The 19,565-nt window shown below is 35.5% G+C and overlaps 1 protein-coding gene across 1 annotated transcript; it reads right to left on the reverse strand.

Annotated features, from left to right (window-relative positions):
- Positions 1-16,868: 16,868 nt before the first annotated feature.
- LOC130848083 (cAMP-responsive element modulator-like) lies at positions 16,869-17,438 on the reverse strand. Its single transcript, XM_057725988.1, has one exon. The coding sequence runs from the start codon at positions 17,436-17,438 to the stop codon at positions 16,869-16,871; it is 570 nt and encodes a 189-aa protein (XP_057581971.1).
- Between the last annotated feature and the right edge of the window lie 2,127 nt (positions 17,439-19,565).

The raw sequence follows: 19,565 nt of genomic DNA on the forward strand, positions 1-19,565 counted from the left end.
AAAATAAAAAGAATGATATTCTATTTGACATATCTTTAAGATAAAAACTGATGAATTCCTTCAGTTTAAAAATAATTATTATAATAAAGTATATCATTTACTAGGAACCTTTTAAGTGCCCAAAATAGTCATTCATTCATTCAAAAAAATATTTAGTACTTATTGTGTACTAGTTACTGTCCTAAGCAGTGAATAAAACAGTACCCAAGTTCAAGGAGATTACATTCTATTGGGAGAAAACAGATAAGTAAATGATAAATATATATTGAATATGTCAATCTAAGTTTTGTGTAGAAGAATAAAACAGGATATAGGGAGGGAGACTAAGTACATGAGGAAGGATGATATTTTAGATAAGGATAGCAACTTAGCTTGGGCTGCCACAACAAATTAACATAGACAGAGTAGCTTAAACAACAAATACTTATTTCTCACAATTCTGGAGAGGAAAGTCCAAGATCAAGATGCCAGCAGTTTTGGTTCTTGGTGAGGACCCTCTTTCTGGCATGGAGATGGCCATATCTTATGTCTTCACATGGCAGGTAGAGAACAAGCTTTCTCTCTTCCTCTTCTTATAAGGACATTAATCCCAGCATGGGGACTTCAACTTCATGATCGAATTGCCTACTAAAGGCCCCACTTCCAAATATTATCACCTTAGGGACTCAACATATGAGTTTTGGAGGGACACAATATTTCAGTCCATAGCAGATAGGCAAAAAATCTCTCTCTGATGAAGTGACATTTTTGCAGATATATGAAAGAAAGGAGGGAGTCAGGCCTACAGACAATTGGGGAAGATTGTCTGGAAAAGGTCCTGAAGCATGAGGTATTGAGCATGTTCAAGCTATGGGAAGAAAGTCAATGACTAAGGAAAATTGGCAGAGGGTAGTGTAGACAGATAGTGAGTTTGCCAAAATGCTGTGGTTTTGAAAGCCAGGGAAAAGGCCTTAGACAAAAAGGAGTTGAATTCTGGTTACATATTTAACTTAGAAAAGTCAACTTTAAAGACTGTGAATTGTGAGATATAAAATAGATTATCCAATGATACCTCCAAGGTTTTTGTTGTGAAGCAACTGGTCAAAGGCAGTTACCATATATACTCGGGTTGGAAGGGTTAGAAGGGAGGCTAATTGGAGATGTCACTGAATTCAGCTTTATAAATGTTGTTTTGAGATATCAATTAGCTCTCCAGGTAGAAATTTCAAGAGGGTAGTTGCACATGAGAAACTTGAGTTTAGAATAAGGTCAGAATTAAAAGTGTATATTCATGGATAAGGTCTCACAAAAATTATTAATAGAAATATTGTTCTCCCAATGTGTAGATGAAAACACTGAGGTCAACATAGGTTAATTTCTTTTCTAAGTCCACCTAGCTTGTAAATAATGGCACTATAAGTTGATGCAGCTCTGTCCAATGGCATACACCATGGCCTTTCTTTTAGAATGGTTTAAGTTACAAAGATTAACTATCCAGAATAATAAACCAACTCCAATATAATGTTGAGAAGATTAACTCCTTAAATATTCATTCTCCTTCTTTGTGGAATATCTGATCCAAAGGAACTTGAATTCATTGCATTAGTGAATAACAGTGTATATTGAGAACCACCATATGCCAGACATTATTCTAGATTGTAACAATACCATGATGAATACGACAGATTATATCTCTTCCTTCATGAAGCTTATGTTCTATAAATGCATAACGAATAGTATACACTTTTAGATTAAATTAAATGTTTTCATATCATTGAGAAAATGAATGAGGATGAGTGGTCAGAGAAAGCCTCTACTTAAGCAGATTACCAAGTATTGAGAAAAAACAAACATTTCTTGGTTCAGAAGTAGACGTGAGACAGTGGTTGAAAATGGGTATAAACAAGATATTGCAGGGCTTAGGGATGGAGTGGAGAGGGCAGGAGGACGTATCAAGCAGATGGAATAGCAAGTGAAAAGTTCCTAAATTAGAAGGTAGCTTCATCAGCTGAAATCCACATTTATTTGCTGCTAAACATTTTTTAAAAATTCAGCACCATTCACATCTTTCTGGTCTATAGTTTTTTTATTAAGGTTGCCTCCAATAGATGCACAGATGAATTCCCACACAAACCACACATGTACACTCCTAAGAAACATTACCACAACTTGCGATCTTCCTATGATGTTAATCTTCATTCCAGAAGTGTGAGATGGTTGGAAACACTAAGAATCAAGATGGGTATGTTGTAAGTCATGGAAATCGGAAAGCTGATAAAGCTCAGCAAAAGAAGAAAACCCAAATCTTGCCTCCTGCTGTGTTACATTAGGAGAGAAAATGTTTCTGTGACATATAAACTTTTGGGTCAAAATGCACTTCTTTGAAAAGACTATGATATGTCACATTGCTCTCTGTGGAGCCCCTCTGGTAAATGAGGGCAATGAAATTCTTCTAGTTCTCAGCAGCCAGACAGATGTTTGTCTTTTCCTAGGTGCCTTTTCCTTTGGCACCTAGGATTGCCCTACGTGTCAAAGACCTTCTAGGAGAAAGGGCATTGTACAGAAAATCCTTTTTGTTAGATTTGGGACCCTATCTAAATTTTTCTACCACTCAGATATTTTGGATCTGGAATCTATGCCTCTGACTACAGTGCCAACTGAAAAGGAGAGTCTGGGAGAAATTTTATAAAATAGTTAGTAATGGATAAACATATCTATATGTACAAGAAGGCACCTGAGAAATCCATGGAAAATACATATTGGGTTGGGAAAAATTCGCTTGGATTTTTCTATAACATCTTACGGAAAAACCCAAATGAACTTTTTGGCCAGCCCAGTATATTCTGGGTCACGCAGAAGGAAACAACAGAGGAAGACATCCATTATTTCAGACATTAATGTAAATAAATATATCTAAATGTCAGTTTAATTACCTCAAGTGCATTTACAGTCCACACTGCCAATAATTTTAAAATGAACTCTGCAATTTTTCCTTAGGTCACAATATAATTATTTTATATCTTATATAGAGAAAAAACAGAAGTAAACTTGAAGAAACCCAAATACAATCTACACTTAACAGAGAGCCTTCCAGTTAACAATGCATGTGTTCATATTTTATCTAAGTTTTATAATAACACTGGTAAGTTATTAGCCTCAATTTAAGATTCAGAGAGCAGAAGCAAGCTTCCAGATTTGAGAAAATAGTAAATGATAGATCCAAGATGCTTAATTGGATCCTAACGTAGAAGAACTCTAAATCTCACAATTCCTCCCAAATGGAAGAAAACCATTATTTGTTCATTGTACTCAGCATGCCACTTCACTATGTACTCTCTTCTTTTTCATGTTACATTAAGTGGGGGGGAGGGGAAGGAAAATAAAACATTGTAATGTTTATTTACAGTTACCTGTTACTTCCATTACTTTGCACATAATTTATAGAAATTAAAATATTATAAATTCAGTAAACTTTATCTTTCATATTACATAATGGCATCCAAATTCTTCAAGATTTGGGTCATATCTAGATAAATAGTTTTTTTCAGTTAATCTTAAGAAATAATTGATGATGCTTTTCTTGAAGAAACTATTCATACACCCACATTAAGAATGCCAAGGTCTTGCTCAAAAATAATATTTCAAAGTCAAATGAATCTTAGGTGTTTAGAGAAAAAGGCTATTCTCTTAGAAAAATACCTGGAATTGTACAGAAAAGCCTATAAAAACTAATAGAGAAACCAATTATATCCTAAATTTAAATTGGACTTTATAAGCTCTTCAGTGGGGAAAAACCAAAAACCAAAATCAAAAAAAGTGGAAAAAGAATCGGTCCTAGAAAATGACTTTTTTCTAATGGGAAGGAATCTTCCATAAAGATTTATTCTAGTCACATGCAGGGGTGGGGGTCGGGGATTCTATTATACTCTATCCTGATTCTTTCAAGAAAAAAGAAACACAAAACAGGTTCTCCTTTGTAGAAAGAGGAAATAAAAGAAGAAGACAGCTAGAAGAGAGCTGACCGCACTGCAGGGAAAGGTGGTATATGATGTTTTTTAATAGAACTGACGAAAACTGATTGCCTTTCTAGATTAGAGTAGGCTGAGTAGAAATTCTGCATAGCAAGAGCAATTGGTATATTCTAGTCTAATTTTCCTTAAAATTTGAGGGAAAAAAGTGTATTAGTATTTGGTTACTGTGGTAATTTTTCTTAAGTATATACATAGTATTAATTGTGTTTCTGTAAACTTATAAATGTGATGTTAAACCTTTTGAACTTTATGCTACTTAGGAACAAATAAGGCTGAATTACTTCTTTCCCTATGACACCAACACAGTTTATAACTATCTTTACCATTGCATTGTCCTACTGCACTGGCTGCCAGGTATTTTCTGAACTAGGTTTTTTAATTCAACCCCACTTGTAATTTTTTTTTAATTTCTTTTCAATCAGCCCATGTAAAATTCAAGAGATTAATAATGACATTGACCAGTTTTCTAAGACCCTGTCTACTCTGGTTTCAAACAGGTTATTCTCAGAATCCAGACATTCTTTTCTTCAGGAGGCATATGCCTGTTGGCCGGGTGAAGTTGGTGAATTCTCCTGGGCCAGGATTAGGTCCATGAATTCCTAACTTTCTCATCTGAGTGAAGTCAGAAAAGAATGAGCTGGACATTGCCTAAAGAAATTAAACTGAAAAATTTCTTCCTTAGTTCACACCTTGCTCCAGCCTTCAAGACAGGGCCAGCTCCTGACTGGCCCAACTCTATGCCAAGCTGTAATATAAGAAGTAGAGGCTCCTGAGTAATCATTTCATGTCCTTGTAAAACTAAACCAGAGGGGTGGGGGTCTAATTACTATCTAAGCTCAACTGCTTTATTTTACTGATCGAGACAAAAGATACCTAATACGAGAAAGAAAAAGACTTGATCTCTATAAAGTTACCTTAGAAACCTTTGTTTTTTCTTTTTTTTTACTTTAAAATAAACTATGCTCAATAGCTGACCCCAGATAGAGTATTAATTTTATTTCCTTTGACCTAAGTGGAAATAAAGAAAATAAAAACATGTAGTAAATTGTCAGTAAACAGCTTGTCAGTTTGAATTATTCTTCATCTCCCTTTCTCAAGCTGAAGAAAACAGAGACATCACACGGAAGAGGATTTCTTAATCTATCTCTGATAAAGGGCTATTTCTTGTATGTTTCTTTGCTTTTTTAATTCCCTGTTGATTACAGACCAGACCAATACTTGTGTAAATACCAAAACCAAAAAAGGCTTGAATTTTGCTCTTATACAAAATCAGTCTAGACATTTGTAAATGCTCCCTCTAAGAATCTGCACTCATTGCGTGGCAGACCAGTAAGAGTTCGCAAATTAGAGTGAGGTCATCGCCATCCTGTTAATTGCACTGCCCGGTGAACACCGTCATGATTCATTCTTGCGCTTCTCCCTCCCAAAGGACTATGGCACTTGGAGCCTCTTAGGGAGGGATTATATCTTATTTGTTGCATCCATAATAATAGACTAATGCTTGGAACACGGTAGGTAACCAGTAAACATTAGTACATTGATTGTATGAGTAAAATACTCAAAATCCTTTCAAAATACCCAAGAATTTCAGACTTCTCTGACTTGGGAAAGCCAGAAAAATAGAATCAAACACCACAGTATTTTAAAAACAAGAATAAAATTTACACATTTACCCCCTTACCCCAAATTCCATATGCTTCAAAAGCACTTGATTAGTACTTGATTAGAGCCATTCAGCTCTGAAAGAGCATTTGTAAATACCAACCCAGGCTGTGAAATCAGAAAGGCCCGGAACTGATCAAGCCTGGACTGGTCCTCATTACAGACACTTGTGGGGAATGTTGTAGACTGAGCTTTGAGAGGCTAATTCCTTTTTCTTTCAAGTAGTCACACTGACCCTTACCTTGTATATCAGTCAGCTAAGTGCACCATAACAAAACACCACAGGTGGTGTGGTTTAAACAGCAGAAATTTATTTTCTTACATTACTGGAGGCTGGAAGTCCAAAAAACAGTGTTGGCTGTCTTTTGTTTTTCCTGGGTCCTCTCTCCTCGGCTCGCAGATGGCCACCTTCTCCCTGTGTCCTCATGTGGCCTTTGTCTCTGAGTGCACACTCCTAGTGTGTCTCTTCATCTTCTGATAAGGACACTAGTCCCACGGGATTAAGGCCCTACCTCTGTGACCTCATTTAATCTGAACTACCTCCTTATAGGTCCTTTCTCCAAATGCAATAATATCAGCGGTTAGGGCTTCAACACATTAATATGGGGGGGGAGGGGCAGAGCACAATTCAGTTCACAATATTTTGTCACATTATTATGCAAAGTTAGCGATAATCTATAGGCAGCAAGTTGGATAGCATTCACCTCATGTTGAGCTCTCATTAAGTTATTATTAACAATGAAATTTATTGTTACACTATGTACTGGTTGTTCACCAATGGCAAAGTCATGTTCTATGTATTTTCAAACTCCTTTAAAAGCAATAACCGATGAAATGCATGCTTTAACAAGGAGGAAACAAGGATCACTTTCTATAAAGAAGAAATATCACAGTGACTGAAAGCATATGTGAGAGCTGTGACGCATTAGAAATGCCTGTGGATAATGATAAGAATATAATCATAATAAAAGCACTGGTTTAAATTGACAGACTTTGGAGGGGAAACTGATGGTCTCAGTCATCTGATCTCATAGCTAATGACATTGACATCTTAACCGTCCCTCCACCTGACGCATTAGCAGGCATCTGAACCCACCAGGGATCTCATTTTGACTAAGTTCTTTTTTTTTCTTTTTTTTTTTCCAGAGAAACCATGATGATTACTAATCAACAATCATATTTTAATAGTGTCTTCATAGTGGTTTTCTGATGCAGCATGAATAATTGCCAACCATCTGTATCACTCAACTTTCATAACAAACCTCAGCTACTGAGTTGAAAACTGAATGTGTTAATCTATTCACTGCACTGAGCTCATGCATGAAATGCAAGAGAATGTCAGAGAAGTTATCCATTTCTTTACATAGCCTTTAATTTTTTTCTTCCGTTCTCTCTTAAAGCTTTTCAGGATGTCAGTTCCATCACTAACTACCAACATGGTAAGTGACAGCCTAGGCTTCTAGCTGAGCCTATTTGTGGACCCTTGATTTCAATAGTTCTTGACTCACAAGCAGAAGTGAAAATTATTGGTTAGCCCCAATCTTTGCCCTGGAATAAATGTGTTTGCACCCTTCTGGCTAATTTGTATTTCTTCACTGGAAACAGGACAATAATTGTAAAGGTCAAGAAGCTAAGGCCAAGTGTCCCAGCAAAATGGTGAGTGAGTACGGAAAAATTACTTACCAATGCATTGGGTAGTTTCTTCAATTCAGAGCTATTAGTTTTTCCGTATTATGAGTGCTAAATTTGACATAACTTTCAGATTATGGCTGTGATTTTCTCCAAAATTGTTCATTTTTACACTTTGAAATGATAAAAGCTCCCTCTTTCCTGAGTATATATTTCCAGTGCATCTGTAGAGTCCTCAGAAAGTAGGGAGATGATCTTCAGAGTTAACAGTGTTTACGGATTTAAAAAACACTTTGAGCTGTAAAGCATAAAAAATGGGTATGTCGCAGAAGGGAGGGGATATGGGGATATATGTATAAATACAGCTGATTCACTTTGGTGTACCTCAAAAGCTGGTACAAGAGTGTAAAGCAATTATATTCCAATAAAGAGCTTTAAAAAAAATGCTATTAAGAAAAAAAATAGGTATTATGATCTAGTGATGAAAGCTTCAAATGCAGGGCTTCACCAAGGGGATTTGGGGCACAGAATTTATCAAGGACTAAACCAAAGGGCAGAGTCAAGTAGAATATTTGGCAGGGTGGGCTAATAATTGCAAACTCCCTGACAGAGCGTGTCTTCTGCTGATTTTTGCCCCCTCACTTTGCAGTTCCATCTTCTGCCTAGTTACTCCTCCATGCCCCCCACTCTCCACTTCAATAAAGACTCTTTTCCCCATGGTAGTTCCATTCAGTGATTTAGTGTGTTTCGGGTCAATCAGGTGTAAATCATAGCTATCTATGCCTACCTGGGTGATTTTGGCGAGCTTTTGTTGTTGTTATTGATCTTTCCAAGTTTGTTTCCTAACTTGGAAAATGTTGATAATTATAACTCCTTTATATGATGATAAATAGGATGAAATGGGTTACCGTATATGTAAGGTACTTACAAACCACTTGATACATAGTAGGTACCCAGTAAGTAGTGTCAATAAATACTTGACCTTTTCTTGTGGAGAGAAAAACAGAATTGTCTGTTGATGACCTCAGTACCTCTGGGGTAACCTGGCTCTAGGCTTTCTTGGTTCAGTGGCTTTTTTTCTCATGAGCAGGAGTCATGGACTATTCTATTTCCTATGGGATTAACAAGTAATACCAGCATTGGTTTACAATTTCCCTGGACAATTGAAATCAAGCCGTAAAATGTTTGTGTTTCTAACAGAAAACAAGGTCACTTTCATGGAAACAAAGGACCAGTTCAAACAAATGTCACCAGCACTTTTACAAATTTCCTATAAGAATAGGAAAAAGGGTAGGACCTCTCCCCTGGTGAACACTCTAAAGTGAATTCAGCTGTGCCTGGCCCCTGCGCATCTGTCCAGAGTTGACAGGACCCATCGTGTTACCTGCAACTGCACACTGTCTGAGATTACAAATGTGTACCCTTAGCAGTTACACCGTTGATCTAAGACGTTTGCCGACCTCATTTTGATCACCATTGCCATCACCATCAGCAGCAGCAGCAGCAGCAAAAAAAAAAAAAAAAAATCATTAGTATGGTGTTCAAAATGTTAAGTCTTGTGAAAAGAATAAAAATGTGTAGGCCCTTTGTTCCTGCTTTCCAGCTGCTTATACTTTAGGTGGCTATATAGTGATAAGAACAGAAATGTGTAACTCCAGACCAAACCAGCTCCCTATCTTCCAACTCCAATATGTGTTTGCCTATTCAGCAATGCCACCTGGCTCCCTCAAAGGTAATGCAGACTACACAGAGACAAAATCAAACTCTTAATCCTTTTCCATACCTCGTTCCTATTACCTTCTAGTTTTCCATGCCTCTCAGAGTGCCCAGGTCCAGAACCTTGGGCAATCTTTAATGTCTCTGTTTTCACTATAATACACACAGAATCTATCTGAAACTGCTATTAGTTCCAACCCCAAGGTATATTTTGCACACGTCTAATTCCCTCTATCTCCACTACCATTATCCCAGCGCAAGTCAACATTATCTCCTGGTCACACTCTCTGCTTTCATCCTTATACCTATTCATATATAATCCATTCTTTAACTACTAAAAATAACACTTTAAAAAATCTTTCCTGATTAAAACAGTGTAATAAATAGCTATTTACATCTAAAATAAAATCCAGACTCCTGATCTTGCATTATAATGCCACCTGACCTGGCTTTTCTTTCCATCGCCAAATCCATGTCTCAGTAGCCTCTCCATATCTTAAGAGTCTGGCCACGCTGGCTTCCTTTTCGCATCTCAGTCATATAAAGCTCATTCGTACCTCAGTGACATTGCATTTGCTATCACCCCTTTCATCTGGGATGCTTTTATCCCCAAATCAACCCGTTTGGTTCTTTCTCTTCCTGGTATTGTGAGCTCAGATACCACTTCAACAGGATAGGTTCTTCTGACCTTATCTCACTGTCTGACGCTTACCTGCTCTCTGGCACACACACCCCTTTCACATCAGTACTATGTGTAATTATCTTTTTATGTATTTGTTTCCTGCTTATGGTAGCGCCTTTACTAGATTGTGGACTCCGTGGGAAGAGGGAACTTGTTTGTCTTATTCAATGCTATATTTCCACTCCCAATAAAGAAGTGTGCAACAAGCAGGTGAGCAAAACAGAAACCAAATAATACTAATATAGGAAATCACTCTGTTGTCAATAAACATACTGTCACACAATATTTTGCAGGACAAGCAACTGGGATGTCTCCTCAGCAACCCTACCCTCTGACTATAGACTCTGTTACAGTAGGCCTGACTGGTTTTTTCCTACCTAATATTTTTTAATAATTACTTCAGTAACCTTTCTCAATCAATTCAAATCTGTCACTTAGATTTCAAGTTTCTCCATTAGCTATATTTTAATTTCACTCTTTTGTTTTGTTTTATCCTAATCATCACTTTAATAAAGAATTGGTTTCCATGCTCAGTGTTTTCATTCTAGTTGAAAGCAGTTTTGTGATATGATATGCTTTGTTAATATATGCCCTTCATAAAAACTCATTTCAATCTGCCAACATTTATCAATCATCTACTAAGAACAATCCAGTAGGTGAGATTCTCTGTGGGGCCCAATCTTAATTTTTTCAATGATTTTTGATTGATTGGTTTCTGGTATTAGAATAAGAATGCTCAAATGCCTGCTGTAGATTGTTGCAGCAACAGCCCCTAACTTATCCTAGCCACCCTCTAGCTACATCTTAAGGAAACTTTCTCATACTGATTCTGGGCTTCACAAGTGACTTTGTTTGATCAATAGGACAGTAGAAAAATTGATGAAAGCAGACACTTGAAAAGAGATTTCTTATTGGTGTTGTGGACAAGGCCAAACTAGATTTCTGGAATATGAGAGGCCACAGGGAGTAAAACCGAAGGCCACCCGCTAACTGTCAGATGGACCCCAGTGAACTGGCAACCACATGCAGATATAAGATTGAGATCCAGCCAAGATCAGCTGAGCCTGGCCCAAATCAGCAGAACTGCCCTGCTGGGTCCAGGCTAACATGCTAATTCTAAGCTATGAACTAAATAAATGTTATTTTCTTAAAACACTAAATTTTGAGGTGATTGATTACGCAACAAAAGCCAAATGATACAGAAACAAAGAATTTAAGGTAACAGTATACAATGCCAGCATCATAGAATTCTCCTGGAAATTAAATTACTACCAGGCTTACCACCTCTAGAGCCTTGAAGCTTTGAATATAATTTGATACAGCTCAGATTAACATAAAACAGACTGAATATTTTAATGCATAATTTTGTTTTCCTAAAATAAAGCCTGAATAAAATTTTTACAAAATTTAACCTTTTATAGCTTTGAAGTATTTTTCAGGTCTGAATGACATTTTTAGAAAGAGTTGTTTTTCATTATTTGTCTTTGTACTCTTAAGACATAGACTTTATAAGTAATGTTTAAATAGTTTATAGTTTAGCTTCTTTAAGACTTAAGATAGATTTTCCCCACAACTGTACATTAATTTATGTGTGTGTGCTTTATAATATAATTGGGAGGAGTTTGAAAAAGCTTAGAAATAAATCTCAGGATACCTTCAGCTCTTATATCTTCCAAATAAATCCCAAATAATATGAATATCTTAGAACTTTTGTTTTACGTTTCTATCTTAGATACTAACTAAGGAAAATTATAATCCTTTAACAACTTCCCATGTCCCTTGAAAATATGCTAATAAAAATAACTCTAGTCAATAAATTAAGAGTGAAATTTTGCATCTTGGACTCTCCAGAATAGGTTTTTACTCTTTCAAGTATACACAGGGCATATTAAAAAATGCAAATGCACAATAAAGGTCTGGATATTTGAAACAAAATACTATATTTTAGGATAGCTTTAAAATAAAATCTAGGTTTCTTTAACTTCCAAAATAAGTTTTCTTTAGGTTATTTAGTATTGGTATCCTATTATATGTAATAAATGTTGTGAGGTTTGTTTTTGAGAATTAATAAATTTCAAATAATAAGTAATGTATTTCATTTAAGGATAAACACATTCCAAAACACTACCAATCTAATGTTTTAATTATCTAGAACTCACTGTTATTGCAAACCCTTTGGCTATCTGCTAGAATTTTTAAAATTTACACCAGTTTTTGTGGCACTATATTATATAAATCTTGTGTGTTCTAACAATGGCTTTGCTTTTACTATCCTGCTTTTTTGAGAGTTTTTCTTAAACTTGAATTCAATAAACAAATACATACTTAAAATATTTTTATAAAAATAGTTTGAATTCATAACATTGAATGTGAGGTTTTAATAATTGCACTGGGTAATACACAGAGTAGAGTCCTACAGCATTTTTAAGTGATATGTCTTCCATGGAAAGGTACCAAAGGGTTTTCTTTTATAGAAAGCCATATAGGCTATGTTCTCTTGAAATATAATTGTAATTTCTTGGAAAAAAATAAGTTGGTTTGGTGAATCTGTTCACATCATAATCTATAAAAGCTGTTGGTAAGAAATTAGTTATAGAGACTGTGTTAGACAGCTTGTAGGAAGAGTTTAAGATTTATCTCTGCCCTGTAATAGTTTTCAGTTTGTTCATTTATATATGAAATAGTCAAAATGAATATGTTAATGCATTTATATGTAAGACATTCCACTTACTAATGGACTTTTCTATCTTTGGCCATAAAAGTAACAATTGACATTTAAGTATTACATGCCAACTAGTGTGCTAAGTGCTTTATACCTTATAAATTTCTCAGTCGTGCTATCGTTATTACCATTTTACAGTTTGGTGCTCAAGGCAACAAAGCTAGTACTGCTTGGATCAGGAGTCAAACGCTGGTTGTCTAACACCAGTCATACTCTTTGGAATTTGTAGAGATGCAGTAAAATATTCATCAAAAGCTTCCTATAGTGTCAGGCCCCTTGCTGTGTATGTATACTACTAGATATTAAACTGCATTTGACTTTAGATGCAGAAACAGAAAAAAAAGGGCAATGAACAAATAACAAGGATGTGATTTTGTCACATGTTAAAGCTAATCAATTATTTGTCACTCGAGTAAGCATTTTTTTTTAAATTGGCTTGGTATAAGAATGGGTATAAGGTCTAAATGTTTAAGTTCCCTAAATTGTACATCAAATCTGGTAGATTCAATCTGTCCTGTGTCCAGATAGGCCATCTACAAGCAGAAAAATTATTTGTTGTTACTCATTTTATAAAATAATTAGGTATGCCAAGAATAGAAAAATACATAATTTTAGTTCATTTTGTAAGAGAAGATTAAGAGGAAGGGTCCATAGGCATTTCAGGACTACTTGAGAGAGACAAGTCACAGATTGGATTTCTTTACTGGTAAGGCTTTTTAGATGAAATAGGATTTTAGAAACCTTTGGTGACATGATAGTGATGGTGACTGTTAAGGCAAAGTTAGGGAAAAGGAGACATTTCACAGATGGGGCAAAAATGATCAAGTTTGGTAGATCTGGCTAGAGTATCACTTTGTGTGATCCTTTGAAATTCAGCCTGTTTTTAGTTTTGTATTATAATCAAACAGAAAGCCATTGTTGATCTTTAATTAAAAGTGTGTCACAGAAAATTAACACAATGATGTAGCTCAAGTAACTTTTATACTAATATTAACCATAATTATTAATATGGAGAAAACTGCCAAAAGATGCTGAAATAAAAGGAGAAATCTTTTTTTTTGTCTTGTTTTTGTTTTCATGTAATAATCTTAACAAATTCTCTTTGTAATTTAAATATAAATAAAAGCTATAAAATGCCTTGAGGATGTTTTGGTTGAATCCTTCAAAGTCCTCCAAAAGCTGTTCTCTATAGCCAGTTATAGTTCAAAGAATCAGTTTTCTAGCTTGAAACATCTATGATAATACTGTGGATTATTTTTAGTCAATTCTAACCCGTTATTTTTGAGAACATAAAGAAAGTTTATTGTGTGATAAAATTGGAAATCACAAGATGTGTATTATGTCAGAAAGTGATGGCAGATAAATGTCTGATAAGAATATCTATTATAAAGAGAGATGGAACTGAAATATAATAGACAAGAACCATTTTAGAAAATAAATTACATCTTAGTCCACATTCTCATGTTCTTCCTCTTTGCCGCAGATATTATATGCTCTATTTCTGTTCATAAAATGTTATTTAATGCAGTATAAAGGTTCACATTTACCATTTCATATTCTTTTGCATCGTGGCACAATATTAACTGAAGGCTGCCTAGTGATAGGAGAGCATGTTCATTGAATTTTTCAAGCAATTTCATTTTCTTTCAGAGATGTGCAGAAAGAAGACAAAGATTTAGAAAGCCTTATTTGTCCTTAGTTCACTTGTCACTGATAAAAATGACTCTCTCCAGGAGTTATTGTAGATTATGGATCATGACTTACTTTGTGATTCCAATTTAACCCTTAGGGTGAACTGGTCAACTGATCAACTAGCATTTAAAAATCAAACAGATGAAACTGGGAGATCATTATGATAATTCCAGAAATATAGAGCTGGAAAATTCTGGAATGGATTTATAACTAAGCAACTGGATTCAGTCCCCTATCATTAATTTTGATAATGAACCTTGCAGATTCAGCTTAAAAAGATATGTATATATACTTTTCTGTTGTCACATCCTGATGCCTTAAGGTATAGGTTCCTTTTATAGATTCTCATAGTACCTTGTGCTGACCTAGATTACCTAGGTTGTACTGTTGTAGCCTGTTTACTTGTCTGTCTCCCCTACTAAACTGAAGTTCTTGGAGGAGACATTGTCAGTCACAAGTGTTGTGAAATGAAGGAAGGAGGGAGTGGAGGAAAATACAGAGGATGGAAAGGAGAGGCAATGAAAATAGAGATGAATGTGAAGAAGAGGAATGAATCAAAGTCTAGTTCTCAAAGTATGTAAAGAAAAGAAGCAGGCAACTTTTGATGAAGAAAACCAGTATTAATCATTTGGATACAGATGCTTATGAAGGTAAGTGTTTGGAGAAAGAAATATGTAATATTGGTAAATAAAAGCAGCAGTAAGGAAAGATGGAGTTGGTGATGGTTGATTGTTGACACAAAAATGGTGATGATGGTGGTGGTGATGAAAAAGAAGACATTTAAATAATAGTTTTGATTTTAGGGTAGTAACTTTTCTCTATCAGTAAATGTTTTATGAAATTTCCAAAACCTCTCTAAACTTTAAAAATATATTTTAAACTCAGCTAAGTATAATAAATTAATTCATACTAGGAGATCTTGGAGACAAAGACTCATGTTTCTGACTGTTTTAAAGTGCTACAATATGCTTTATATAGAGAGATAGATATAGAAGATTATCAAATCCAAAAATCAGAAAATAAAATATTTCAACAGCCTTTTAAAAATATTAAAACTGGGGAAAGCACCTTTTCTACTTATGCACACATCTTATGAACATACTTTTATATATTAGGTATATATTATTTTAAACAAATGTATATCAATGATATCTTTCTTCCCCATTTGAATGAAGCAGTAATTCTGTAGAATTATAAATTGTCAAGGCCACCAACTAAGTATAATGAGGGGAAAATATACTATTATCTCGTTAATGAGTGTGTCAAAACATACTCCGATGAGATGTTACAGTGCTATCAGGAAAGGGCTGTGAAAGAGTCACCTAATTTTCTGACTAACTTATAGCAGGTAGGGGCTTGTGATGACGGGCAATGGCAATGAAAATCAAGAAATTTTTTTAAATGCATGTAAATTCTCTGAAAATATATTTTCTTTATTTCCTTTTTCATAGTGTCCCCGCAATCCATTTCTTAGAAGAATTTGCAAACTCGTATGCTTTTCATGCATGTTTAAAGACAAAAAGGTCTTCACTAGATCAACTCCACGTAACAAACACAAACTTGCCCACATCTTCCATTATATGACAAAACAGTTTTTTTGTAATAACAAATTTTCATCATTACTTTTTGTTAAGGTCATCCACATTTAATTAAAAGGGTTATTTTGAATTTTAGACTTTTCTTTAAAGTAAGACTCCATTTCCAGTTGCATCACTTGGAATAAGAATCTCAAAGCATCACCTTCCTAGTAAGATGATGGTTACCCAAGGACTAGCAGCGTCTTTTGCCCTTCTTGACTTTCAAAACAATTCACGTCCACAATTCTTCTGATGTCTTGGCTAAACTCATCTTTTATTTTTTTGAAGTAGGTACAAAAATACCTGAAATGACCACAGTGTGCTCTCAACTCTGAGGAAAAATTTCTTTTATGGCAATACAATTTTGTCTGGGGCTAGAGAAACTCAACAAAGCAAAAATATAAATTGTTTTGCCTTCTGAACCTAGTATGCATATATGTATATTGACTCACATAAAACAGGGCAATATAAGAGATAATGGCATAGAGCGTGTGAGGACACACCCTGGGTATGATTCCTGACTCCACCACTACTAGCTGTGTGATCTTTTTTCTACCTCATTTTTTTCATCTAGTTCTTAGAGTTATTATGAGCATTAAGCAAATTAGTACACATTAGATGAGTTGATATTTGGAACAGTCACTGGCACGTAATAAGCTCTCAGTAACTGTTTGCTGTTATTATTTTTTTTTTTTTTTTGTGAATGTATCTGTTTATTTACAGCTTTCGGTGCTTAAAATTTCAAATAAAATGATCTGTCCAATTGCTTTAGTTTAAAATATAAATAAATCACTTTTCCATTCTCTTCTAGAAAAAGCTGCAGCACAAATTAACACAATAGAGAGTAGTGAAAACAGAATTACATTCAAAACATAGTTTACAAAACATATGCACCTCTTTTAGATTAGTAAGCATAAAATGTAATTGTTGGTAACAAAAGCCAACAAGAATGAAATACAGTCATTTATATCTTTTTATATTCACATGCATCGTAGAGACAAAAAACAGTGTTTTAAACTGTTACTAGATATGAATATAAACATATAAATAAGAAAAACACTCCTTTTATTTTTACCCCAAAGTTTTCTTCTATTTTTAGTAATTTTTTTTTTTTTTTACTTTTCAAAAGTATATGACAACTGTCAGTACAAATCTCTCACTTCTTTAACATGCACTTTTCACACTATGATACACAGTTTAGGCATTGTGATGCATTTTAAAATGGGACAGTTTAGTGCCAAAACCCGAGCTGCTTCAAAGAAAGGAGAGAGACTTACAGCTAGCACTATGTCATATGGAATCACAGCATACATACTGTATTGCCCCGTGCTAGTCTGATATATGCTAGTCGGTACTGCCATAGCAGCGATATTAGGTGGCGTTCCTTCTTCCTCTGATTTTTCTTCTTCAATCTTGGAAACACCAGGCACATCAGAGGAAAGTTCATTCAGTATTCTTCTGTAAGAGGGTCTTCGTGAAAGGATTTCTCTACGTTTATGAGAATCGATTACACCTTCTGACTCTGCAGACTCATCTGTCTCTACAATTGTTGCTACCTGAGCAGTCTGTATTTGTGGTGACTGGATCACCGATGGCTGTGGTGTCTGAATTACTCTCTGCACGTGTACAGTTTGGCCTGAAGGTAACTGTACTAGAGTTACAGCTGGGGAGCCTCTTCCGGTGCCTGATCCAGCGACAGAAACCTTAGATTTGTCTTGATATATTTTTTTCCTGCCACATTTGCTCATTATTAAGACATCTGTGATCAATGCTTGGCCCCTTCCTGTTTTCTTTATTTATCCCGCTGCGAAGCGATTTATGTAGCGGGCCTCGTCACAGTTTACGGACGCGAGGAGGTGGGACGACAAGCCCCATCGGGACCGGCGCCGGCCCACGTCGCTCCATGTCAGCGCTGATGCGGCCGCAGCGGCCTCTCAGCCGAGCGCGACCCCACGCAGCATCGCAGCCTCCCTCCTGCTCGCCCGCCCAGCTCCGCGCCCTGTTTGCTGTTATTTTAAATACAGAGATGTTTGTTAAACAGGGTTAGTGACAAACCATTTTTACAACTTTTAGTAATTAGCTGAATTTTGGTGCTGAATAACTATTAGTTCCTTTTCAGTCTTCTCCTCTTCTCCTCTGCTTAATAGCAAATATCAATTGAAAGTTAATGGACGTGAAATCTATTTTATAATGGTCTGTGTCTCTGAAATAACTGTATTACAATGATCCCTCAACAACTGATCAGACAGATTTAGAAATATTAACCATTATTTCTGTGCTAGATTTTAAAACATTAATATTTTCAATTTGTTTACATGGAGAGTTTTGGGGAATATAACAAATAATCTGCTTATGGATTTCTGTTCAGTTGGTATGTAAATATTTAATTCTGGGGGAATTAAGAATAAAATAAATACAAGTTTGCATACGCAGACATGCACATATGTAAGGTACCCTTAAGACTGTTACAAGCACAGCTAAGTTGTAATAAATCACTCCCAAAATGCTAAATTCCTCAGAGAGAGATTTCCTCCGTGTAAGTTGCTCTTTGCTCATGATTTAGAATTCCCAAAGAAGACTATTCTAGGGTCCAACTGGGGAAGGTCACATCCATAAATCATGGATTTCCAATTCAAACTCTCAGGAGACAAGATCATCTAACTTGGGAATAAAATTGCACCACAGTGATTTTCAGTTAATATTTTCTGCAGCTTCTATAGCATACAAAGACCAGACAAGACCTAAAGAGCAAAACATTTGATAATGAAAGTGAGAGATGCGTTGAAGGAGATGAAGAGCTAGAACAGGGGCAAAAGAAGGTCAAATACACCTTAATTTGCCCATTCAAATGGGCAAATTTCTTTCTTTCTTTCCTTTTCTTCTATCTTTTATAGCAGCTAAGATCGGTAACTCTTAATCATATTGTGATAATTTTCTTTTTTTTTTTTCTCTTTAATGATAACATTATAGGTACAATGGGCCTTCTGTGTCCTTGGGTTCACATCTCTGGATGTAGAGGTGCAACTGTACTACTCCATTTTATGTAAAGGACTTGAGTATATACTGATCTTAATAATAGGGGGTCCTTGAACTGTAACAGGGAAGAATAAATCTGAGCCTATATTGGATCCACTTATTTTACTTTAACCTTTCTATTCTATTGCTTTTGCTACAAGTTAGTCACTAAAGGGATGTTCCCTATAGTTTAAAATATAAGTAATGGCCCATCTCTGGGAACCCTGCCTCCTATGCTTGAATGTTAAACTAGAATACCTTTGTTTAAGCTCAAAGGGAACATCCTGACCAGGCCCACCTGTAAATGGTTGCAGAAAAGAAGAAATTAACATATCCCCTCCAGAGTCTGGTTGGAACCAGAAAATACTTGCAACAACTTACTGCCCTTTTTACTTTACCTTCTCACCTCTCCCTCTTTGTTCTATAAAGCATCCAAACCCGGACAAGATGGTTCTTTGGGACACTAGTCCATCACCTTCTCAGTCTACTGGCTTTCCAAATAAAATCACTATTCCTTGCCCCAACAACTTGTCTTTCGGTTTATTGGCCTATTGTGCAATGAGCAGTAGGAGCTTGGACTTTGGTAGCAGAACCATTGCTCACCTAGTTTTACTTATCTGCAACAATAAACACATGTATTTCCTTTTAATTAATTGTAAACCATATTAATCCTTTGACTTCTAAAATATCCTCAGAACAAACACTAAATAGCAGATTCCACATCGTGCTATGTCCTCTTTAAGCTGACCAATCAACCTATTATATTGTACTTAGGAATTAGGCCATCAGTGCAGTTCTTTGAACTTAGAATATAGTAAGAGGAGCTCACTTCACTAAAAGCAAATGTACGCTGAAAGTCT

This window comes from Hippopotamus amphibius, chromosome 3, assembly GCF_030028045.1.
Source record: "Hippopotamus amphibius kiboko isolate mHipAmp2 chromosome 3, mHipAmp2.hap2, whole genome shotgun sequence".
NCBI lineage: Eukaryota > Metazoa > Chordata > Mammalia > Artiodactyla > Hippopotamidae > Hippopotamus > Hippopotamus amphibius.